At 37.1% G+C, this 26,077-nt stretch overlaps 1 protein-coding gene across 1 annotated transcript in view; it reads left to right on the plus strand.

Annotated features, from left to right (window-relative positions):
* CPS1 (carbamoyl-phosphate synthase 1) overlaps positions 1–26,077 on the plus strand; it is a 116,680-nt gene that overhangs the window by 82,804 nt on the left and 7,799 nt on the right. The window contains exons 25-34 of the mRNA XM_008063502.2: positions 977–1,158; positions 6,202–6,396; positions 6,821–6,888; positions 8,652–8,727; positions 11,508–11,585; positions 13,978–14,085; positions 15,728–15,817; positions 17,496–17,666; positions 20,232–20,306; positions 22,916–23,014. Of these exons, the coding sequence (XP_008061693.1) occupies positions 977–1,158; positions 6,202–6,396; positions 6,821–6,888; positions 8,652–8,727; positions 11,508–11,585; positions 13,978–14,085; positions 15,728–15,817; positions 17,496–17,666; positions 20,232–20,306; positions 22,916–23,014 (1,142 nt within the window). The remainder of the gene's footprint in view (positions 1–976; positions 1,159–6,201; positions 6,397–6,820; positions 6,889–8,651; positions 8,728–11,507; positions 11,586–13,977; positions 14,086–15,727; positions 15,818–17,495; positions 17,667–20,231; positions 20,307–22,915; positions 23,015–26,077) is intronic.

Here is a 26,077-nt window from a genome sequence, read left to right on the forward strand (position 1 = left end):
TGTTTCCAACAAATAATTTTTGAGGAACACATTCAGACCAAAGCAGTTATCTCATAGCTAAATGACCTTGAACACCTCATCAGCATCTACCTGTCTCCTCTCAGGACCAACTTTTCCTCCTTTTCAAATGTTACCTAATTTATGTAACAATTCTGCATGACATTAGGATCCACGGAAGACTAGTCAAACTGCTAATCCAGTGTGTACTTGCTTGATAGTGACAATGAACATGACATTGTATTTGAATAACATATTTTGACAAGAATTTTTAGAAGACAATGTTCTATACAAAGAATGAGTATAAGTTCCATGACTTTCAATTCTATGACATTCTAGTATGGGTGAATTTTGAGATTTTAGACCACTACTGTACTTCAGATTCCTTTACAGTTGGTCACTCACTCTGCATGTGGTGACCTTGCCAAGTTTGAAAGGATATGCTTGGAAAGAATAGGACTTTTGCATCAATCAAGATACGTCAGAGTTTCGAGGTTCCTCAGGGATCATTAAGTTTAACCCTCAAACATTGAATTCAAAGGTATTAAGTGGAATAACTGAAACAGGAACTCAAGTATTCTGATAGCTAGATGAACTATTTTTGTGTATTTGGAGGCCATTGTGTTCACTTTGAATTTTTTTCAGCACATGAGGATATATTTATAATTAGAAATTAACTTTATCTCCCATTCACATTGAAGTTCTGAATGCATCAGATATAGAGATTTCTTATTGCAGAATTTAGCACATAAAACAAGCCAACATTTCATTGCTGTTTAATTAGTTCCCACTTTCTTATTAGTATGGTGTGTGTCAAGGGTTTGAAATTTATATCTTGGAGTTTTACAAATTGAATTGAAAGGTATTGGCTTCCTTAGCCTGAACTGACTGGTGCTGACTGGTGATATATTTCTGCTTCTTTTTGTGTTGTAACTTTATGTTTCTCTTACTCCTTTTCCCAATCTCCTTGTCTCTGCAGGCAGTAGTGTGGAATTTGATTGGTGTGCTGTCTCCAGTATCCGCACACTGCGCCAACTTGGCAAGAAGACAGTTGTGGTGAATTGCAACCCTGAGACTGTGAGCACAGACTTCGATGAGTGTGACAAACTGTACTTTGAAGAGCTGTCTTTGGAGAGAATCCTAGACATCTACCACCAGGAGGTAAAAAAGAAGAATTCCAAAAAAAAAGAAAAAAACAAACAGAAAAGAGAGGAAAAAAAAGAAGGAATGTATATGCAATGCATCCTTTATATATATATGTATTCATGTATGTCTATTTATATTGCAATTACCCTTAAGAGAAAGAGCTGCCAGTGCTTTCCATTGCCTAATTTTGTAGTGAAACTTTAAAAAGTCACTCCAGACCTATATTTTTGAGGTCCTGACACAGAGTGATTATTTTTAATATAAAATTCACTCTTTCTTTCTAAAGGATCTAGGTATATTGAAAATTCGACTTGGTAACATGTGCCAGCCACATATAAACGATTACAAGATGGCCCCTCAGAAATATTTTGCAGAATGAATGAGCTGGTCATCTGGAAATACAATAAATAGGCTCTTTCTAGTTCATGTGATATGGCTTAAGGATGAACAATTCCAGAAGAGAATCGATTGTTTACAGATGCTAGTTAATTTCTTGTGCCACCAGATGAAGCAGTCTTCAGTTTAAGATCAATGAGTCCATTTTGAATGATTTTGCTTTTTTTTTTATAGCCCTCACCTACAGTTGGTTTCTCTAGTTGTGTCTCCTCAATGAGTATTATTGAGTGTGTCTTCAACAAGGATTCCTACGATTGTAGGTTACTGTAAGTCTGCCGAACAAGTTAAATTATCTTACAATTAAAAGAATAAATACCAGAAAATCTTAGAGTGATTCAGTTAATTCCTTATCACAGAGAATCATCACTATGAGTAAAATATGGCCACTTAGAGAGAGAGAGAAAAAAAGAACTGAATTGGAGCCACAATATTTAAATTCTAATTTTGATTAGAAACCTCAGTGAATTGTTCAAGTTAAGTTCTCTGTGCTTTACGTTTCTAATGAATGAATCGTATGGATGTAAAAGCATGCTATATGCAGGTACTGTGAAGTTAGCATAGAATATCTCGTCGAAGTCAGATTGTAAAGTGTGATGATTTTTGCATTATTAAACAAATAGGTAAATTTAGGATGAATGTATAATCATAGTTGTCTATTTGGGACTGGTCTACTAATCTTGTAATATAATAACATTGATCATTAAATAAGATATACACTTTTTTTGGTTCTGTCTCTGACATGAGTCTTTTTTAATGACTCCTTAATATTCATTTCAGATAGACAGGTGTACATCAAAATTAGTATATTCTGCAAAATATTTCTTGAGTCTCTTGTAAATGAAATGCCAGGTTCAGCATAATACACAACTATAAAAAACAGGTTCCCATATTCAAGATATTAACAACAAAATTGGGATCTCTGATATAAATATGTAAAAAATCAGATACTCAGATACATTTTTAAGTATTAAAAAGCAAGATAGACAATAGCAGCAAGACTTATTCACATAATTATTTAGTCATGAAATGGTTTAAGGAAAGATTAAAAACTTCTATGACTGCTTTTGGATACAGTTATACATGGCTATAAATGAGATTTTTTAAACTATAAAAACCAACATTACAAAAAGAAATGTCAGCCCTTCTTTGAAACTAATTGGCATTTAAAGTATAGTGTTACTATATATTAAGAGGTAATTTAAATGTTATGTAGGCGATCATAAGAATATGATGTCTATGTGTAAATATGGACAAAGGTATGCCTGTAACAAAACTTGGGTTGCATTAATGAACTAATGACAGACATTAATTAGTGGTAGGCAAAACTCATAGATAATGCAAGACTCTAGACAGAATTGGGATTCTTCTCTAGTTTAATTGTAATTAAAGACAATCCTAAGGTTCTGCCTAGACTGTAAACATATTTTGCCAAAATGTAAATTACTAAAACATAAGGCATGATCCTCTCTTTGGCAACTTTAGAGATAGTGGAATTTTGTAAATGGGAGACAATCTATAACATTGCAAAAACCAGGGCCATTTTCAACGAGGCAAATGCTGTATCTGTTAGCAAGACAAATGTTCTTACATTACATTCATTCTATAGTACAGCATTTAATTTGTTCATCAGAATAAGAACTGACCAAGGTGATTAGTGGCTAGGAGAAGTTAAGAAGTTCTCAAGTAAGTTTGAGGCATTTCCTTTTAATTATTTTCTGTTAAAAATGAATTTCTTGTGTGATTGTGGCTAGGATATTGTTTCAGAAATATTCTTGTGCAGTGTTAGCTTAGAGATATTGGGTTTAAAAATAGAAAACTAAGTTGAGTAAAAAAGATACAAGCACATCTAGGTAAGAGCAACGAAACTTTGGGAACCTAATATTTTCTAAATTCTTTAGAAATCTATAAAACAACATCTGAAATTTAGAATATTTTATTTCAGTAGAATTCTTGAAACTATTTAGGTATAAGTGATTATGATAATTATGATTTCCATCCCTATGTACCTACGAGTCCCATGCTTGGTGTTGGGGCCAATTTAAGATTGGATTCCTCTATGAAATTGTGCTGTATTAACTTAATTATACAGACTTGTTCTCATGCTGAATTCCTTTTGGTGTATGTGCAAAATTTGTACTATATCATCACATTGTTACTCTTAAATTTTCCTGTGGACGTGATTTGTCTCCTCAATGATGATCTCTGGTTCTGAAGATCAATAATGAGAATTTGGTAGGAAGTTTTTCTATCTACTACTTTTCCAAAAGAATGTTCTAGAAATAGCTTTTCTCTTATCCTTGAACATGAATCACTTCTGAAATCAGCCAGAAAAGTAGAGTTAGCTTAAGAATCAAATATTTGTTTATTACTTGAGCATCACTCCTTTACAATCTATTGTGTCCGTATACAAGTTCTCTACATGTATTTGCTGGATCAGAGATAAGGACAAGTCATCACCTTCATTGAACCTCAGTTTCTTTAGCTGTAAGATGCGAATAGTAATAATCACCTCAGAAGGATACTATAGAGGTGAAAACAGAGGCCCAAGGATACATAGTAGAGTCCTTGGCAAAGAATAGCAGCCATTATCTTATTGCTTTTTTGAAAGTTGTTGCTTCTTGAAAAACAGAAATCAATTTAATACAGTCATTTTGAAAAATGTTGATGTATTTGTTTAATTAAGGGCTTGTAATCCAACTTTCAGCTCCTATTTAGTCCAATTGACTTCAACTTTTGCTCATTAATTGCTATTGCTTCTTCAACTTTTAAGATATTTTTAAGTCTTTTGCATAAGAAACATTTTGTATGTGTGCATTTCACAAAAAAATTGTTTTTAGGCCTCTAAAACAACACTGCTAATAACAAGCAATAAGAAAATAAAAAGATTATTATAGAAAGAGAATACTTCTTTTTAAAGGTTTTACACAAATATGTATTGAACATATTTCGAGATGATAAAAATAGCTTCTGTACACTTATAAATATGCAGAACAGTGGATTATTATTTTCAAAACTGTTTACAATGCCTTTAAGCACTCAATTGCTTGGTGTTTGTTTTTGCAGTACCATAATTGCTCTCATCAGAAAAAAATTAGCTACATCCCTTATAAGAGTATTTTACAATGATTTTAAATAATGATGAGACACATTTGTCACATATTGTCTACTTCAGCAATTCTGCTAATATTCATTAGTGGGTCATTAGGGCAAACAAAAATTTTGCTAAGCTCAATGGCTCATCAGATATTATACCTTTTTTGGTATTAATAATCATGTCTTATTTATTTATATACTTACTGCATATAGGACCTTTAATATTTATCTTCTTATTTAATCTACATGGCAACTTTCCGAAGTAGGCCCGATTTTATAGATAAGAGGACTGAAACTTGGCAGGGAGAAGTGGTGGTATACAGAAGGAACTAGGATGTCTTTTTTTTTTTTTGGGTTGGAGTCTCACTCAGACGCCCAGACTGGTGTGCAGCGGCCGCTCCCGGCCACCGCAGCCTCGCCTGCCGGTCTCCAGCGATCCTTCCGCCTCAGCCTTCCGAGTAGCCGGAATTACAGGCACGCGCTACCACGCCGGGCTGATTTTTTGATTTATTTTAGAGATGAGGTCTCACTGCCCAGGCGGGTCTCGAACCCGCGGGCTCAGGCAATCCACTCACCTCAGCCTCCCAAAGGCATGGGATTATAGGCTGAACCACCGAGCCCGGCTGGATGTCTTTAAAAAAAAAAAAAAAAATCTTGAAGTTTTGACCCTTAAAAGGAGATATGGTTTTAAGTAAGAAAATTTTATAGTAATCAAGCATCCAGATTAAGGCTAAAGATTCTGGCACTGCTTGTAAAGCAAGTGATAAGGAAATGGGAACTAAAATGAGTTACTGGGTACTGGAGACAGGTGCCAAGTTTGGAGCAAGGAGAGAGGATGGTGGGCTAGGTCATCAGTGTGGGAGGTGAGAGCTAGACTGTTTTGTTAAGGGGTGGTTAACGGTTAGGTGAGCAAGAGGAGAGGAGAAAGGAAACAAGGCTAGGAAGAACAGCTAGCGGGAATGTGCCTGGTTGGGGGTAATGAGTCAAGTAGTCTTTCTGAGGCTGAGTGGGATGGTGACGGATAAGACAGGAAAGTCGTAAGTGTCCAGAGGGTGAAGAGTTTATCCTTTATCCTCCAGGCAATGAGAGGCTCTGAACTTTGAGTATAGGAGTTACTTGATAAAGCAGTTTTTTAGATGCTTAATCTGAATACGAAGTGCTGGGGTGGAAGGATACAACAAAGGTGAGTGTTAGAAGGAGAAATCTGTATCCAGTCAGGAACTTCCAACAGGAGTCCAGAAATTAATTGGTTGTAGATAGCATAGAGTACGTGGTGAAAATTTGTTAGTTGACTTACTTTTCCAGTTACCACCCATGCGAATGTCACAAATGATATTTACGTGTAGTTGTGTGGATGGATGTCTTACATCGATGTTAGCATCTATTTGCCTGGAAAATCAAAACTATGTCCATGTATCACTTTTGTGGCATAATTTCACGATTCATTGATAGAAGAAAATATCACAGTCAGGCTAAGCAGCGTCAGTAAGGAAACGGAGGCAGTGTGAGTGCCGTTGTTCACTCATAAGAAAGTTACTCCAGTGGCTGATATCGGGATGTCTTTTCCAGGCATGTGGTGGCTGCATCATATCAGTTGGGGGCCAGATTCCAAACAACCTGGCGGTTCCTCTGTACAAAAATGGTGTCAAGATCATGGGCACAAGCCCTCTGCAGATCGACAGGGCTGAGGATCGCTCCATCTTCTCAGCTGTCTTGGATGAGTTGAAGGTGGCTCAGGCACCATGGAAAGCTGTTAATACTTTGGTAAGGAGACAACCAAACAAGTGTCTGTTTTTACTGTTCTTTTTTGAACAGATGTAACCTGAATTTTAACTGTTGGAGATGTTAACTACAGGGCAGATAGAATGAATAATGCTTAGTGAATTTACTTTAAAGTTGCTGTATTTCCATGATTGCAGTTAAAGGCTGATTATAAATTGATAGTCGTATTCTCATTAAGATTCAGACAATGAAAAGAAGTTCAAACTGTTTCTGAACTAGATTTGATATTCAGAATTAGAGGCTAGGAATTTTTGTGTATTTCAATGTCCAATTTACATTTTAATGGTGTCTTTTGAGAGAAAGAATAACAAGTTAGGTTACCTCACGATCTAGCAATACCATTCTGCAATGTTACTGCATATTTTAACTATCCATACTTTTCGTCACTGCTGTTTCTATTAATTAGAATGAAGCACTGGAATTTGCAAAGTCTGTGGGCTACCCCTGCTTGTTGCGACCTTCCTATGTTTTGAGGTAATACTATATATTGTTTTCTAAAATAACAATTTACAAATCAGGAGATACAGAAATGCATGCTATGTGCTAATAGCACTAGACTTCTGTGTGTTATAATTTGTGGTCTACTAACTGTGTGAAAACCATTACAGCCAGTTGAGGACCAGTAGGAAGAGACTAGAATCCTACTTCTAGAAGCATCGCTTCAGGCATCTCCTTGCCAAACTGAGGGAGGGCAGATTTACATTAGAGAGCAGGACAATTTAAACACCACATACAATTTGGGATGTCTTTCACCAGAACATCTGTTTTCTGATACCCAGAAATGACAGCTTATCTTTGACTCTTGTCAGCACCTTCTGATCGTGCCTTTGTTTTGAAATTTTGAGTTTTTGAGATGAGATTCTTTTAAATAGATGAATGATAGTGGTAAGGAACAGGGGCAAAGAGGATCTTTTATATCAAACTTTGAAACTAAGTTCTATCATAAAAGTTGTGCATTATTACTTCCTTCCTTTAGATGTTACCACATGTAAGAGACTACTTCATTGAACAGGGGATAATAAGACAAACACAATTTGCTGTGCACAATTTGAAAGCGTAGATGGAATTTGAGATGGGAGCCTTTCAAATAATGAAAAATTTCAAATGAGGTGCAAGGCTTTGCTTTTTATTTAAATGACATTTAGTCTCATATACTACTTCTTTGAGGAATTAATGCAAATTAATTTAAATAACGTGCACACATTTAGGGAAGGATTGGGAAACAAAGCTTTGTCTGTTGCACTTTCTTTCCCATTTTTGCAATCTATAACTTTGTTCCAATTTTCTGTACTCAGAATTATTAGTGCTATTGCTCTCACCTTCCTCTCTTAAACAAAGGAAGCAATTGAAAGCTCTTTATGCAGAAATTTATAATATAATGATAAATTGGTGAAGTAATGGATATGTTAATTAGTTTGAGTTAATCTTTCTACACCGTATACATAGATCAAAACATCACATTGTACCCCATAGATATACACAATTATTTATCAATTCAAAATAAATTTTAAAACATTAAAAAAGAGAAATGAGTAACAGAGTAGAAAAGGTAAGGAAAATGCTACTTTTTAAAAGCAAAGAGTAAGTCATATTTTTCTCTTATTTCCTTACCTCCTCTTATTGCTCCTCTTTTCCTCTTCCCATTCCATTTTGAAAATGTCAAAACTCAAATAAATTGATTTTAGATAGCCTTGTTTCTCAAGTATTTAAAATGAGGGACACAGCTGAAAAGTTTTTGTCAGGTAGTGTACATTGCCTTTTGCAAGTGGTACTAAAAAATGAATTCTTTTGTAATCAGTTGCGGTAGTAGCATAACCTGCTTTGACAACCTACTGGTAGGTTAAAATCGGCTGTCGGTAATTAACTCTGAAAAAACAGGTTAGAGAAATTAGGTTCTGAGCTGAATCCTGTGAAAGCTTATGAATTACCTGGAACCAGTAGATTTTGGAAAAAGAATGTCAGAAAGGACAAACTTTGAAGTACAATCTCCAAAGCTACCAGAGTTCCCTATGGACACTATTATGGGTCTCACCGCCTTTCTCCATCCTCAGCTTCTGCAGCTTTATACTTTGGTTGATTGTCCTGGTGATCACATGGAGTAAAGTCTCAATTTAGAAAAAGGTACCTTCTTACTCAGCCCAGACTAGAACTAGAGGTTGCCTGGAACTGTTCTGAGAATTACTCAAGTCTTGCCCGCTAGCATCAACCTGATATGCTTCCCCACCCCTCTTTTCCAGTGGGTCTGCCATGAATGTGGTATTCTCTGAGGATGAGATGAAGAAATTTCTAGAAGAGGCCACTAGAGTTTCTCAGGTAGTATCCAGTCTCCTCCTAGTCACTTTTACCTCTTCTCTGAATTTGCTACCTTGTTTTGTATGCTGTTTCCCCCCACCACCCCCACCCCGCCCCAACACAGTGTTGCTAAGGTGAGCTTTTTTTCCCCCTTTACCTAGCAATCTCCTACTTATGAGAATGAGAAAACTCAAAACCATGAAATTTTATCTAGATTCTTAGGGTTGGTGGAAGAAGAGGAAGCCCTGTGCATGTCTGATCAAAACAGAGATATATACATTTTTAGGCTTCAGGAGTCTGAAAGGATGAGCGCTTTTGTTCCTCTCATGGGTTAGATGCTGGTCACAGTATTCCTGGGATTCCCAGTCTCAAGGGCTGCCCAGCCAGGCTTCCCAATAACCAGCGGAAGCTGATTTTTAATTTTCACACCTGGGGACTTGGCGTTAGTCAAACATGCCACTGTAATCGTAAATCCCCTCACTCAACTATTATTTTGTTTGTATTTCTTTTCCATTTTGGCACATTCCATTTGTGAGTAATAAAAGTGTTTATCAGACTGTAGTGACTCTGCCACCTTCCTTTACTACCCCCAGCTTTTACTTTCTCCTTCAGCGTTACCTCAGTGTGATCCATTTAAGATTTACCCAGTGGGGATATCGATCTGCAGACCTTGTACTATAGAGGATAAAAGTCATGCTTTCCTTTTAAAGGTTTTCAAAAGCTAGTTGGAGTAAAAAGAAAAAGCAAAGGAACAACTTATAGAGAAGAGTTTGATGTTAGGCAAGTGGAATTTGGAGGGAACCAATGAACAAAATCAGAGGCATTTCAAAGAGGAATAGAGTGCGGATTGTTCCTGCACACGTGAAGCTGATCCCCCATCTGTATGATAGTTTCTCCCTAAGGATGTTTGGGCAGTGAAGAGAGTGGATAAAGATGAAGAGTTGGAAGGGGCAGAGGGTAAAAACAGAAAACCAAGCAGATTTTGAATTTCTGTTTGTATGAACATCAGGGAACCGAGAAGGGAATCTCTCCAGTGGGCCAGTTTTCACCAATGCACTCTGGAGGACAAACCAGCTGTCCTTCCCTCCATCTCATGCCCTGCCAGGGGTCTCACCACACTCCCCTTTTGAGAAGCCAGCAGCTGTACCCAGCTGGTCTCAGGCGAGTGAGGGGGCCGGGGTCCTCTCTTGTGGGCCTGGAACACTAGACCTCACAGGATGTCTACTTTGTAAAGTATTTTTAAAAACATGTCTAATATTAAAAGACATTTAGTCGGGCTCGGTGACTCAGCCTGTAATCCCACGCCTTTGGGAGGCTGAGGTGAGTGGATTGCCTGAGCCCGCGGGTTCGAGACCCGCCTGGGCAGCGAGACCTCATCTCTACAATAAATCAAAAAATCAGCCGGGCATGGTAGCGCATGCCTGTAATTCCGGCTACTTGGAAGGCTGAGGCGGAAGGATCGCCGGAGCCCAGCAGGTCGAGGCCACTGCACTCCAGTCTGGGTGACAGAGTGAGACTCCAACTCAAAAAAAAAGCAAAAACAAAACCAAAAACCATTTAATATCATTTATCATTTGAATAATAATACTTAAAATACTTTTGGCTAGAAATAGTGATGTAAACATAGATTTTGAAATAAATAGCACATCGTTTAAGTTAAATATTTGATGATGGAAACAATCAGTGTGGTAGAGAATGTAGAAGAAACAGACACTAGAGGAATTTAAGGACATTCAGGCCCTGAATGGAAAAGAAAGAACTATGACAAAGCCTAAGAAAGAAGCATGAAAATGTAATTTACAGACACCAAAGAAAGAAAGTGTTTTTAAGAAGGCCAACGATGTATAGTGATGAGTTTGATGATCGTGGCCAAAGGGGTTTGTGGTCAGAGGAAAAATAGATATTCAGAGAAGGTAGCATGAAGGATGAATTGGGATTTGAAAGATGAACCTGGGGAAAAGAGATAGCATGCACGTGGGTAAGAGAGTCATGGGGGCAGGTGAACACAGGGCCTATTAAGAAAACAAGTGACCCAGGTTGCTGAAGCCCAGGGCACAGAGAAGATAAGTACACCTTTGAGGTCTTCAGTCAACTTTGTGGTTAGTCTGGAAAAACGCAAGTGGCAGTCAGGTTGTGGAGGGCATCCCAGCCCTGCCCATGGAGGAGTTGAGTGTGGCAAGCACAACAAGAATGATGAGGGGTCTGAAACTGCCAAGAAAGAAAGAATGACTTAAGATTAATAAAGAAAAATGGTTGATTTGACAATTTCACACGTCATACTCTAGAAGTGATAGAAGACAAAATCAATTCCTAACAAAGGATTTTGTCAAAACCAAAATAAAATGCTACTTTCCTTCTTCTATAATTGTCATGTGGAGAATTTGCAGTGCTTAGAACAGGTGAGGGTAGGAAGAGAGAAAGAATCTGGACCAACAATAGTATATAATTATAGATAAGGTAGAGAGATATTCATGATTCTGGTGGCAGAGAAAGAAGCCATGTTCTGTTTCCTCCTTAGCCCCCTCTTTTCTCTAATTAGACTAGATGCTTATATTTGAGATTTCAGAACTCATGGTCAGTTTTCTGAGCACTCAAGGTTGGAGAAAAACCCTCTGCCTCTCATTGTAAGCAGAGGATGATCCTGTTCTCATGGCACAAATTGGCTAATGAGTTTGTGAGGTACATTTAACCATGAATTATTTAAACAAGTATCACCCTGATGTCTGCTTAAGGGACAGGACTTAACTGACGCTATATGTATAAAACTAAAAGTTCTGTCTCTCTATTTTCCTTGGTGACAGGAGCACCCAGTGGTGCTGACAAAATTTGTTGAGGGAGCCCGGGAAGTAGAAATGGATGCTGTTGGCAAAGATGGAAGGGTAAGTGTTTTATTCCCATCTTTTCCATTCCCATTTTCCCATCAACTTTTTGCCCTTAACAGTCTTGAAATATTTGCCTATTAGAATTTATGATATCAATAAAACAGTTCTCCAATACCAGTAGAGGACCTGCTCAGATAATAAAAAAAAAATCAAATTCTCTGATAATTCAGTTGATGTGTCATGGATATCATATTTCCTGTGTTTCATACTGTTAGAATTTCCCTTTGATGATATTCAAAATTAATTATCATCCTGTACTCATCATTCTTTTTGAATAGATTTTTCTCTCTCATTTTCTTTTGTCTGTGGTTTTCCTTTTATGTTTCAGTGGATATTATGAAAACAGCCAATACTTTTCTTTCTGAAGTTCCTAATTGAATCCCTGTTTTTTTTCTTCTTTTTTCATTTTCCACCCTTCTTCTTTTTATTGGGTTAATAAAGGAAAAAACCAGAGTAGAGTGAATAAGGATAATAACATAAAATTGGCTTACCATATCATACTTGTATGCTAATATAAGGAAGGCTGCCAACTTCAGGGAGAAATGAAAATGTGAAGAATGTTTAACTTTAGTTTTCTAGTTGTGTTACTAAGGCATTTGTGATTTATCTTAAAATATAAGGAGTTATGTTGTAGGGAGTTCATGCCATTTTATTTGTTTTAAGGAAAAACTAAGATGTTAGCCTTCATCTTCTGCTTTTCAAGTTCTTCAAGACACTACAGAAGATGTTAAAACTTTTCTTTTTTTTCCATCCAGTTTTTTTTCAACAATTGTAGTGGTGTGTACTTACCACAGAATCATATAATCTTGAGTTGAAGCATCTAAGAGACAATTTATTCCAGCCCTCCAGCCCAGGACAGGAATTTTCCTTACAGCATCCCTGGAAGGTGGTCATCTGTGGTCTTTTAAATTCTTCAGTGATACAAAGCACAACATATTGTGAGATATGAGATATGAGATATGTATTGTGGTTTTGTTTGTTGTTGTTTTTTTTGACATCTCAAGTATTCTTTTCCTTGAAATAAGGTTTGCTTCCCTGGAACTCTTATCCCTGACTTCCTGAATTTCTGAGCACAAGTGTAATCTCTCTCCTTTTTAAGATTTTAAGCATTTGAAGATTGAGATATAAAATAAGAGGAAGGTGATTGTACCTATTTGTAAGTTGAGACAGTAAGCCTGGCCTAGAGACATTCTTACTCTTTCTATGTTGTTCTGGTAAAGTAATGCTGGTCTGTTGACCTGATCAGGCTGTAGGTTGCCAGGGTATGCGCTTGCCCTAAGCTTCTGTCAGACATCAACCATTGCACACCATCCCCTGTTCCTTCTTTGGGAAATGTTCCAGGCTATTCACATAGTTTTCAAACTGTCATACTCGAAAATGAACGTAGGACTTCCGGTAAATTATGATTGTTCATTTAGTAGGGCGATTATATCCCTTTTTCTAGACACTACCCCCCCCGAAAGAGCTCTTATTATATGTCAAGTTTGGTATCATGTGAGACACTTCATGTGTGTTCTCTTTTATCCTTACAGCCATTGTATGAGACAGGTATCATTGTAACTCTCATCTTACCAGAAGCCAGGACCAAACAGATAAAGCACTTTGCCCAGGTCACAGAGCTCATAAATGACAACAGAAGGTGGAGACTCAGATGTCACTCATACATTTGATAAGCAAATCTACATAACTTATTGAAGTATTTTACAACCACCCAATTATTCTTCCCTACTCTGTTTCCTAATTTCCCAAGGACACATATTTTATGGACAGATAGGTTATAGTGATTGAGATTATAGACTTTAGAATCTGAATTAGGTTTAAAATCCTAACTAAGTCACAAACTAGTATAAACTTGTATAATTTATTCTTACATTGCTTTTGTTTCCTTCTAAAAGAGAACAATAATATTTTCCTTCTGTCTTCCTTCTCTCTCAGACTTCAGTTTATAGATCTCTTGATCAGCTCTTCGTCTTCTTTCTCATCTACCTACATTCATTTCCCTAGGTAGATATTTACTTCTATCATCTTTTATTTTCCAGTGTCTAGAAGATAAAGAGATCATCAGTGCCTCCCAAATGCTGTAGTATCCTCTCCTGTTCCTAAAAGTCAATATGAATTGGCTTATTTTATTCTTTTCCTATTAATTATACCCTTGCTAATTAGTGGAAGAGAGGTAAGCTCTCAGCCACTCTCAGCGGCCCCCAGGGGCAATCAGCCCCCGCACAGAGAGGCCTGGTAAGTAAGTGCTGCTCTTTCTACTGCCGTCATCAGGAACCTAGCAAAGGAACTGGTCCATGCTTAGGGTGTCTGTTAGGCTCAAAGGGGTGGGTGAGGAAGCTTTGTGGAAGTATGTGCCTGACAATTCTTTCTAAAATCTTCTTTTGGCCAGGTTATTTCTCATGCCATCTCTGAACATGTTGAAGATGCAGGTGTCCACTCAGGAGATGCCACTCTGATGCTGCCGACGCAAACCATCAGCCAAGGAGCCATTGAAAAGGTCAACACTTAGAAATAAAAGTAGAAAGATAAAAGCAAAAGATGAGGGGGATAAAAAAAAAACCTCTCAATTTGGAAAACAAACAAACAACTAGGTAGCAATGTAAGACATGTTGCCGATTAGATTTAATGATGAGGGCAACTTTTGTGCTCTGAGACACTTGGGTATTTTAAAGGTAATGATTTCCTTCACAGTCCTTTTGAGCCCATTTGGATGTGTGCTCGTACTGTGCTTCTCAAACTTTAGTGTGCATCAACCACGTCAGGAGCTTGTTAAAATATAGATTACTGGGCTCCACTCTCAGGTTCTGATTTTGTAGCTCTAGGTGGGGCCCCAGAATTTGCATTTTCTGCAAGTTCTAAGGTGATGCTGCTGCTGCCAAACTGGGAAGAGCGGGTAGAGAAACCTTGCTGAGGAGATTCCAATGGTTGAGGGCCGCTCACAGGTGAAGGGCATGTAAATCAATGCATTTCAGTTAGGAATGGCAAGGAAGGTTTGTAGCAGTCACTTGGGAACCTTCTGAAGCCTACGCTTTCCCTCTCCACTTTTGCCTTTGCACCCATCCAGTACTTTTTGATTGGACTCCCTAGACCAAAGCTTTGAGAGACACCTTTCAAGAACTACCGAGGAATGATGAACTCTGCCTCAGGACTCAGAATGCACTGCTAAGTGTACACTTAGAGCCTATCATCTTAATAATCCTTGAGGAGGTCCCCTTGACTTCAGGGATGTTAGATCTGGCTCTACTTTCTAGTAGACCTTCTCCAGTGACCCTGCCTTCAGAATCCAGAAGATGTTTCTATCTGGTCATATATTGGACTGAATTCTGAAGGCTTTACTTTGTTCTAGAATGTGGAGGTAGCAGCAGTATAAAAGAAACAAAGTCCCTTGATTTCAGATGCCCTTCAGTTTCTCATGCCAGGATAAATGACCTCCAGAACTCAGATTTTTCCAGATCTCTCAGAGCTCAATGTGCCACAACTCTACTTCCTCTTGTACTCAATTAAGGTGCTAAACCACTCTGGTGAGTGTAATGAGTGAGCAGTGCTTGCTTTTTGTAATCAGTGCCCCCTCTTGGCTTAGGGACTTTCTGACTCTGGTTGAATACAGGGATTCCTATATGTGGCATGCAGGGCCTCCCCATAGGGAAACACCTTTTTTTCCTTCTGAATGTAATATCTACTCTTGTAGAGTCCAGGGTAACCAAAAAGCAGCATAAAAGAAATCTCTCTGGTCTCTTTCCAGTACCATGTAATTTTAGGGCTTGTACCTCCCAGCAGGTAGGTCATTAGATTGATATAGAGTTTGGGCTGCAGTTTCTGGTGCTGAAGTAACTAGTCCAGGATTTCATTTAACCCTCAATGTAAAACCAGGTTATATAATAGGTAGATGGGGGAATTTGACAGCTGTAATAATACTGCAAAATTATTTGTCTTTTCTGTGCTATCCTTTTGTGACTATTTAGAACTATTGTGTTAATAGAAGTCTGGTAGCGCCTCTTATTATTGTTGTTATTAACGTACGTGTAGCTGCCTGTATAGAGAAATTAAAGAAATCTAAACATAAGGTAATGTGCCTTTCAAAATTTGTTTTTTAACTGAGACATGCCCTTTAGCACTCTGTCTTTATCCTTTTGATCTAGGTGAAGGATGCTACCCGAAAGATTGCACAGGCTTTTGCCATCTCTGGTCCATTCAATGTCCAGTTTCTTGTCAAAGGAAATGATGTCTTGGTAAGAACTGCTGTGTTAAGTCATGTTGGTTTGCACCCTCTGGTAATCCTTTCTATGAATATCAGCCACAGAACAGCTGAGACCCCCGCAGCCATTCATATTTGAGTATGGGATGTTGCACAGCATATAATGTCTGCCGTGTTTGAAGGCACAGGCTCTTGGTGGCACGGATATGTCAGCCACAGCTTTGTAAAGCACTCGGATCCACTGGAAAGAAGATCACTGTATGCTATCTACAATACATCATAGATGGATGCAGTAGCTAACATGAAATAAACTGCATGTATAGTCATAAATTATGTGCACTAAAGTTCTGCTTTACTTCTTGTCCGGAGAAGATACTATTTTCTAAAAAAAAAGGTTAATCAAATAGATTATGCCTAATTAATGTAGTCTACTTCATTTAACTAATCAATAACTGTCTTGGTCTGTTTTGTGTTGCTATAACGAAATACATCAAGCTGGGTAATTTGTAAAGAAAAGGGGTTTATCTGGTTTGTGATTCTGGTGGCTAGAAAGTCCAATATTGGAAAACTGGCATCTAGAAAGGATTTCCTGCTGCTTCCACTCATGGCAGAAAGTGGAAGGCAGATGAGCACATGCAGAGATCACGTGGCAAGAGAGAAACCAAGGAAGCCAGACTCCTTTTAACAACCCACTCTCATGGGATTCATGCATTCCTGTGAGAGCAAGAACTCATCTCCTATCCCCACTGAGCCCAGCTCCCAGCTTTGCCACATTAGAGATCAGATTTCAACATGGGTTTTGGCGGGGACAAATCACATGTAAACCATAGCAGTAACAATATTGATTTACTACCTACTATGAAGTCATAGGGTACCTACAAAAATATGTAAGGCACAGTCTCTTCTCTCAAAGATCTTGTCATTTAGTGAGAACGGGGAAGAGGATGCATTTTTCAATAACTGTAATAGAAAGTAAAATATAGTTACTACTTTGGTGGATGTACAAATAGAATGGTATCGGAATTATAGAGCAGTGAGAGCATATTTGCTAGTGTGTGTGCCCATGTGTGCATGAGCATTTATTTGAGCATGATTCTCATGATCTAGGATAGGTTATAAAATACTTCAAGGAAGATTAAAGAATAGTTGGGATTTTGACACAGTAAGGAGAGTAGAGAGCCTATCACACATTGATAGAACATCATCTACAAAGTGAGAGAACAGAACGTTTTTGGAGACAGTGACTAGTTCAGTTGAGTAAGATCATTTTTCTAGGAAAACGTTGGAAGGTGAACTTTGAAAGTATGATTGGGGCCAGGAGAGTGGTGTAAGAGGAAATAGAGAAGCATATTGAGGCAAGAGGATAGAAGATCTTCAGGGACTAGACTTAATCTGTTACTAGTGGAAATCCAGCAAAGTCTTTCAAGAGGGGTATGTCCTTTTCTGAGGTCTGCATTAAACTAAATCTGTCAGTAGTGTGTGTGGATGGAATTGGAGAAAGGGCATGAAAGAAAGTCAGAGTTCAAAGACACCAACTGAAAGAAAACCAGTTACCGAAACTTTAAGCAGTGAATAGGAAAAGGAAAGGGATAGCAAAACAAGAACTGGCTCCAAGTTCATAATAACTGGAAACCAAATGGCAGAGAGAATGTTAATATTGTTGTTACTGGCTCTCACCATCCTCTTTTTCTTTTTGAATTTTATCTCTGCAGGTGATTGAGTGTAACCTGAGAGCTTCTCGATCCTTCCCTTTTGTTTCCAAGACTCTTGGGGTGGACTTCATTGATGTGGCCACCAAGGTGATGATTGGACAGAACATTGATGAGAAACCACTTCCAACATTGGATCATCCCATAATTCCTGCTGACTATGTTGCAATTAAGGTAACATTTTCAAAACTGTGTTACTCACTTCATGACTTCCAGTGAAATTGAAAGAACAATTTGTCACCCAAAATTTTGATACTTTAAAAACCTTCTACTAAAATGTTGCACGGGAATTTATGTTTCCTTTGAATAATGTAATGCAATTACACTACAGGCAATTATATGTGAGCTACTGTGCATTTAAAAAAAAAATCTGGAATCACATAACTTCAAAATCTAGTAGTTGAGTAAGTTGTAAGCCATATTTATGCAGATGGCACATGATCTTTCCAGTTTAGTTGGTAAACAGACATCCTGGACATACTTTTTTTTGTAAGTTACTACATTTATAAATTTATTCATATAAACTTGTTCATAAGATTCTTTTTCTTCTGTTATTTATTTATTTTAAAGATGTGAGGGCAATTCAGGATTAGGTATACAAGTGGTCATCGTACAGGTAAAGTTTGGGCCTCCCTTTGGTCCCCACTCTGCCTGGTTTAAGATCAAGTATCCCACTGATGTTATGCTTCTGGCTACTGCCAATCCCTTTCTTATAGTACTATGGTAAATGTTCAGGGTCCGCTTATGGGTGAGAACATGTGGTACTCAGTTCTTTGTTTCTGTGATAAATCAGAGTATTATAGATTCTAAATCCATCCAAGTTGCTATGAGGTCCATAATTTTGTTCTTCTTTGTGACTGCATAATATTCCTTTGTGTATATGTACCACATTTTTTTTTTAATCCAGGAAATCCTCACTGTACTTTGTTAGGCCAAGGCTTGAATTGTGCCACTGTTTAACTGCACCAAGTCTTCAGGAACACGACTCTTGTAAAAGTGGTTACCTTGTGGGTTTAGTTAAATTCCTATCATGTTGGCCACCTACTTAGTCTGACTTTCTTTGGGGATACAATTTTTCCATTTGAAAATTTGAGATAGCAGTTGCTGTGTATGGTTCTCTGAGGCTGATGAAATTGGCAGCACCCTTATAGAAAGTGGAGGGGAAAATTTAAGGTTTGTTCACTCATTTCCAATATATTTGTGTATTTTAAATCGCATCTTACTAATAAAGCCACTGTGCTCCTTTGGATGCCTCAGTATGATTATATACAGAGTATTTATAATTCTGACTTTTCACACCTTTGCTAAACAGGTATGAGGACTATTCATATATTACATAAATATATTTGAATTTATTAGATGAAGAACACAATCAATTTAATTTCTATTTTGCGCTACATTTATGTGATAGTAACTTATTTCTGAAACTTTCAAAAGTTCCATATGTGCTACTGACCTCGACCATAGTTGCTTTTCAACTGAGACTCTGACTTCTGCCTATTATGGTAGAAGCTTTAAGTTGAAGTTATGAATCAAAAATACTTATTAATTTTGTTTCAGTTAATAATTTAGGATGCTTTAAATTTTGTAGTGCATTGAGATGAATGCCACTGTTAGTTGGGGGATGGCATTTTATTTCTGGAGATTATAATACAAACATAAATGGTTAAAGTTATATATATATATATAACTTTATATATATATATATATATATATATATATTTACAGAGGGAGAGAGAGGAGTTTTTGAGACCAACAGGTAGTGAGCACTGAAAAATATTTTTTCTACTGGAGAATTCTATGTATATATTATATTATAAATAGGATTGTGTACTTATTTCTTCCAGTAAATTGTTATATGGACAGACATACATAATTTTTAACTAAAAGTAATATTGATGGAGATGCATTTTTAACTAAAAATAATATTGACGGAGATACATTTTTAAAAATGCACTGTATTTTCCAGTTTATATCTTTTCTTGTTATCATTGTATATTGATCTTAATTTTTAAAATTAAGTGAAACAACTCCAAACTAGGATTCTCATCATAGCTCAGATGGGGTGCCAGAATAAATTTCAGAACAGTCTGGATCAGATAATTGTACACATGCAAGAAACAAAAGCTTGGTTCTTAGTCAATTGGATTGAAGAAATAAATAAAAGTAGGCACTATATTCTAGTTTATATGAAAGTTCTAGGCATAAGTGTTTCCAAGCAGAAGGTTTTGCAAAGCTTTTAAGAGGTGTCAACAACAGTTTAATGTCTCAGAAGTCGGCTTACAGACAGCCATTTCTGGCAAGGTGATGTGTTGCAAGTTCAAATGATCAGAACAAAAAAAGAAATGTTTCAGAAGCCTATCAAGGAAAAAAATGTGTTTGAACTCTGTGTCTGGGGAGACCAATGCCCAGTAGACTTTGTTTGAAATCACTCCAACAAGAATATGCATAGGCCAGATTAGAAACTCTGGTGTAGACTGGACACAAGGGCCCTATTTACAGAAATAATTAGTGATTACTTAACCTAGGTTTTTGGCTAAAGGCTCAAGAAACTCTTGGAATAGAGTTTTAAAGACATTTTTCAAGTTAGATGCATGGACCAAAGGGATTTTTTTTTTTAAACCTGTCTACCATAGTCTAAATGAATCCTGTGAGAGATGATTCACTAAACTTATTTATCCTCTCATTCATTTTAAGTCTTTCCCTCACATATTTTTCCTCCCTGCTTTCTTCTGACAGGCTCCAATGTTTTCCTGGCCCCGGTTGAGGGATGCAGATCCCATTCTGAGATGTGAGATGGCTTCTACTGGAGAGGTAACCAGTTAATGATCCATGGATACTTTCATTAAACCTACTCAGAAATCTATGGTTTTATGATCTGAATATAGTAAAATAAGTAAGATAGTAAGTAGGAAGGGGAACACAAACTGCTGCTATCAGAGTAGGTCTCATAGGTCTTAAAATTTTGGATTTTAAAAATCTTTTTCTTCTATTTGGAATAGAGTCTAAATTCTCACATATTTCAACATGGGAATGTTAGACATGTGTTCCTAATTTATTTCCACATGAGAACATATTTCAGATCTTTCTCTAGACATCTAAGTAAATATCTTCTGTGTCTTTTGATTTTTAAAAAAATTAATCTCTGTAACAGGGCTCCCTTCCTTGTCTTCCTACCATGAAGTTAGATAATTGAATTTTTAGTAGCAATATGTAGAATGACAGTGTTAGAGAGATCATAGACCTGCGTATCTGCAGATACATGCAAAATTCCAGGACCTCTTTTAACCTCTTGGGGATTATCTGAAAACGATAATGGGACTGGCCACTGGATGTCCCTCTTCACTTGTGTTGGGACTGTGTCAGCTAAAGGTTTCTTTAGGAATGTGAAATGTGTTTCTTGTAGAGAGCTGTCAGATTCTAGAAAGTTCTCTACGTGTCAGTGTCAGGACATGTTATGAATCACCTAGCCCTTGACAGACTCACTAGATACAACCTTCAGATTCTCATCAGTGCACACCGGAGTGGCAACATCAGACTGCGAGGCATCATTGTTTCCTCTCTTGGTATTAAGGATAACCTGAAAGGGGAAGATATTTAATTGCAACAAATACGTGATGTTTTATATGGTTGCCTGGTTACAAGCAAAGATCTGTGGTGAGAAGCCAAGTAAGACAAGAAGGCAGGCAAAGAGGAATAAATGGCTATCTCGTTTGTCTTTGGACTCTTAGAAAGGGAATTCTTAGCCCTTTTGTTACTTCTTTTAATTTAATAGATGAGAGCACCTTAACTCTTAAATGAGAGCACTACGTGACATTTCCAGTCAGTTTATGAGACATTCTCCAGGTTCATCTTGATCCCATGATCACAAGCAGTGGTGCTGATTTCAGCTGGCCCAGGGTTCAGATCAGGGAGAGATCTATTTTTCTTCACTCTGTTTGCTCTAGTCACGAATTTTTTTTTCAGTGCTTGGGTTCATTCTGCCTCCATACATTTATTATTGAAGCTATTGAAATATAAAATAATTAGAAATTCAGCTTCCCCTTTGTTAGATCTGTTTCTGAAGTATAAAGAAAAATAATTATTCTTCCTTTATTTGAAAGAGCCATATTTCCAAGTGTCATAAACTTTAATGTGACAAGGTCTGTTTTGTAACTCAAATCAGAATAATAATAATTCGAACTTAGTAAAATCACAACCATGCTTCAAAGAGATATTTTCAGATCTACTTGTTGTAGGATTAAATAAACCTCTAGCTACTAATATAAGTGAGGGATATATTATTTTTCTAGTAGTAAAGTGAGAATGTTAATTCTAATCTATAATGGAACATTTGACTACCTTCTGTGGTTCTGTAGAAAATTACTAAAAGCTCTTCTGTGTTGTTGTTGTTGTTGTTGTATCTGGATTTAGGATGGGATGGCCCAATCCTGTTCAGTAAAATCTGATGCCTGTTATTAACTTAGGTTGATCTTACTTAAGTAGTTGGCCAGTACTTGACTGAGTAAAATGTTCACTGTGGAAAAGCAGCAGGTACTGGTGATTGACTGAAAGTTATAGTCATGAGAACTTTCTTGGTGCAGAAAGGGAGTCATTTGCTTAAGGAAGGACTTTAGCTCTCTATGGTATTTACTGAGCCAAATGATGATGTACATGTTGGAATTGACTCCCATCATATTTAATATACCATTTGGTCTATAATTTCATTGGGTATTTGACTTGTACTTATATTGTAGTACAATTACCCCAATTACCCTAGGTGAAGCTTCTGTGTACTCCAGCATATATACTAGTTTGGAATTGCTTTTTTCACAATATGGCTGTGGTATTCGGTAGCAGGATATTTTGGTTTGTTTCATGAAAATGATTTTTAAAAAGAACAAGTTCCTTTGAGATTTCTGTGGGGCTGTTGGGTTTCTCGGAAGGCTTTCTCATAAGCTGTATAAATGACTCCAAAACAATTGATCAGCGGTTACACATTCCTGCTACAGACCTATGAATTCACGCCCTGCTGCATGGTGTATATGACATGTACTGTTATTTAAACAGTAAGTCATGTTAATATTCAGAAACTCACCACGTTATGGACCAGAAGCTATGATTTGTTTCCAAATAACTCACAGTAGAATCCAGTTATGTTGCTCCACTGAGTGCTGTTGGATAGAGAAGGAATTGCTTATTCATTCATTATACTTAATTAAAAACATAAGATACATTTGCCCTGGCCAACCTTTTAATTCCTGGATTCAGTCTGCATGGTCTTTGGACAACATTAATAAAATCTAAAGAAGAAGTCTATGAGAAAAGTGCTTTCCATTTGTGTTTGTGTATGTGTGTGTGTGCACAAAAATATTTTTTTTTGTAAGGGTGATTGACTACTATTTGCTTCCTCTATTTCATTTTTTTCATTTATTCCTAAACAGGTGGCTTGCTTTGGTGAAGGTATTCACACAGCCTTCCTAAAGGCAATGCTTTCCACAGGATTTAAGATACCCCAGAAAGGAATCCTGATTGGCATCCAGGTAAGTGGTATGTGGCTGTGTGCAAGCTGTGGTCACACACGGTGAGTGGTGAGTGGGTGAGGTGGGGACTTTCGTTGTGATAGAGAAGAGGGAAGATTTATTTTATGTTCCACTTACAGCAACTTATAGAAAGAATGGACATTTGTTCTCTGTTTGGTCCCTGATGTTTGCCTTCACTTGTTGCAGAAGCTAATGCAAAAACAAAATAATAAAATACAGATAGAAATAAAGAGTCTCTGGTGAAGGGGTATTCGTTTTGAATGGGATCTGGGGTGTCTTAAAAGGAGTCTCCCTTCTTTTGGTTACATCTTTCAATGTGTTTCACTCTTAGCTCTTCCAGCTTAGCCCCTGAACATAGGCATTCAATAAGGCTGGGTCTCAGCTCCTTTCTCTGTCTCTTGATTTCCCCCCTTGTGAGCTCATCAGTGTCTAGAGTATCTACTCTTCTATCTACATAACTAGCACTTTTAAATCTTCAACCTCAGCCATCTCATATTTTGACAATTTGCTGGATACCTCTCTCTGGATGACTAAAATCCAGCATTTCTCAAACTGCAATCAGATCTGTCCTCTCCTGACCACCATTCCTTCCTTCCTTTTATTCATTCAGTTATTTATATTCAATCTCTATTATGTGCCAAGAAGTCAAAGTTAAATAAGGCATGGCCATTATTTGAAAAACTTTCTCAACCTAAAGCTTCAGGTCAAAAGTTTCTGAAGGTTTAGTGACTTAATGAACTAAGAAAGTCAGCTTATCCCATGGTATACTGTGGAAAATCTTAAAATATTATTTGGTAAGCCTTCTAGGTCAAAGTAGGGTGAGATAATTATGAATGAATATCTTTATTTAACAAAAAGGCATTATTGATTTACTATTGTAAGACAAGCATAATCTTAGGGAAAAGTGATAGACAGGAAACTGCTATTACTGTTTGGATTGATTATTGCAAAACTGTGAAAGCTGTACTGTTTACAAATTTTCTGAAAAAAAAAAAAAATACTAGATGCTTCCCAACTGGTCATTTGCTTTTATTTGAGATTAGTAATTCTTGGGTCCTATAAAAACAATGATGATCTTATATAACACCCCTGCTGTGCTTTTAATAAGCTCTAACCCTGCATGGTTACATGAAAATCAATAAAAATATAATTAGAACAGTAGAGGTATTCTCAAGCCAGTGGGTGATTATTATAGATGCCGTCTCATTAGGGTGTCTTAATATTAGTAAATTAGACTCTGGAGACTGGACAGGTAGGGGCTTTGGAGAAGTTTCTGCAAAGAGTAACTTGAGGTTTTACTTCAGAAAGGTGCCAGAAGGACGATGGTAAATAGATAGACCGGAGGGTGACAAGATGACTTGCAATTGTGAAACTTAATGGCAGTTTAGAGACAAATCACACCATATGAGAGACTCATCACGTTATAAATGGGTATTAAGTATTATTAAGTCCCAAGTATGAGAATATTTGCCCAACTTTCAGTTATGGCTTAAAGTTTAATGTGAGACCTGGGGGCATTCAGAGGAGACCATGCCCTTAGTCTACACCGCCACATCTAATCATAATAGTGCTAACATTTTAAAATGCCAGTTTAAGAAGGCAGTGGTGTATAAAATTGTGCCTTGTTTGGTTCCAGGGCTGCAGGGAAAGGTGAAGCAAAAATTAATTTGATCCCTGTAAAGTATTTGTGTAATGTTGGCATGGGTGAACACATTTTTGCTTTGTAAGGAAAAAAGGGTTTTGTGAGGAAGTGAAGTTTTTTTAAAAAAATAATAAGTGTTACCCATTAACATTTTATCTTTGAATGTGCTCCTTTGTAAAGAAATTAATATTCTAGCAGCTACATGAGTTATTGCTAAGAACTTTCTGTGCATGAGAGCATAATGCTAGAGATGAAATACATACACATACACACACACACACACATATAGGTTAAAACATTTTAAAAGAAATATTTAATAAAATCATACTTAATAAAATATTTCTACTGTGGCAAAATTGATCTGTAGAACTCTGAACCTCCAAAGATAGACTAGAATCATTTTCTGTCTTATTGTAAGTGGGAGGCAAGAAAACAATTATGCCATCCCAACAATTAATGTTGAATCTCTCCATTACTAGGCGGACAATTTTTATTCATAGTGAGTGTTTTTTTTTAAATGCTTAATCTGATAAATAAAACTGAAAAAATATGACAGGATATACTAACTAGAGAGTTAATATCTTCAAACTTACTGGACTACTTCTTAGGATGATACCAAATCTCATCCCAACATTTTCTCAAGCTTTGTAGAAACTTCTGTGAAGCAACGTAAGTAATTTTGGGTTCCATGCTTTAGGAAATACTGTACTTTTAAAAAAACATTTTATTTAACATGCTCCTACTTAGTCAGAAGAACTTATATAAGCTATTTCAAATATGTGAAGTCAGAACTGAAAGGGGCATAAAGTAGTATGGTGAGTATATAAACAGGGGCTAAGGCTAGTAAATCCAATGGAAGGTGTCTGGTTGAGGAAGAGTTCTGTGATGAAGTTCTAAGAGAGAAAGTTCCTGCCTGCATTTTGATTTCTTGAGGTAATCGTTTGTTCTGTGTAGACATCACTTACAGAAGAGCCTTGGTAGCTGGCTTCGTCCATTGGCTTTACTATTCCTTCAAGAGTAATTGGGGAGGATGGTCGATATTTATCCCGCTTATTTGAGGTGAAAGTCTTTTCTCTTCATCGCCTCACCTGACCCAAATACCTGCTCTGAGTAGAAGACTTTAGTGAAGATACCTTGACTTGTTAATTTTGCACAAGAAGTCGCAAGAGAAATTGGAGGAGCAGAGAAATATGGAGTGGAGGAAAAAGGACTCTGAGTTTTTCTTATCAGTGGACGCTTAGTACCTATTTCAAATAGTCTGTTATTACTGACAGGTTTCAGCCCCTTCTCCATACTTAGCAGGTAGATCATGTGCGCTTGCCTGTGTGTGTACATGTGTGAACACATGCGAACTTATTAGATGGCATTTTTTCCTAACATTTTATTTATTTTCTTACTCCCAACCTACTCCTTTGCACATA

Source organism: Carlito syrichta, unplaced genomic scaffold (assembly GCF_000164805.1).
Source record: "Carlito syrichta isolate Samal-C Ts95f unplaced genomic scaffold, Tarsius_syrichta-2.0.1 Scaffold306879, whole genome shotgun sequence".
NCBI classification, from domain to species: Eukaryota; Metazoa; Chordata; class Mammalia; order Primates; family Tarsiidae; genus Carlito; species Carlito syrichta.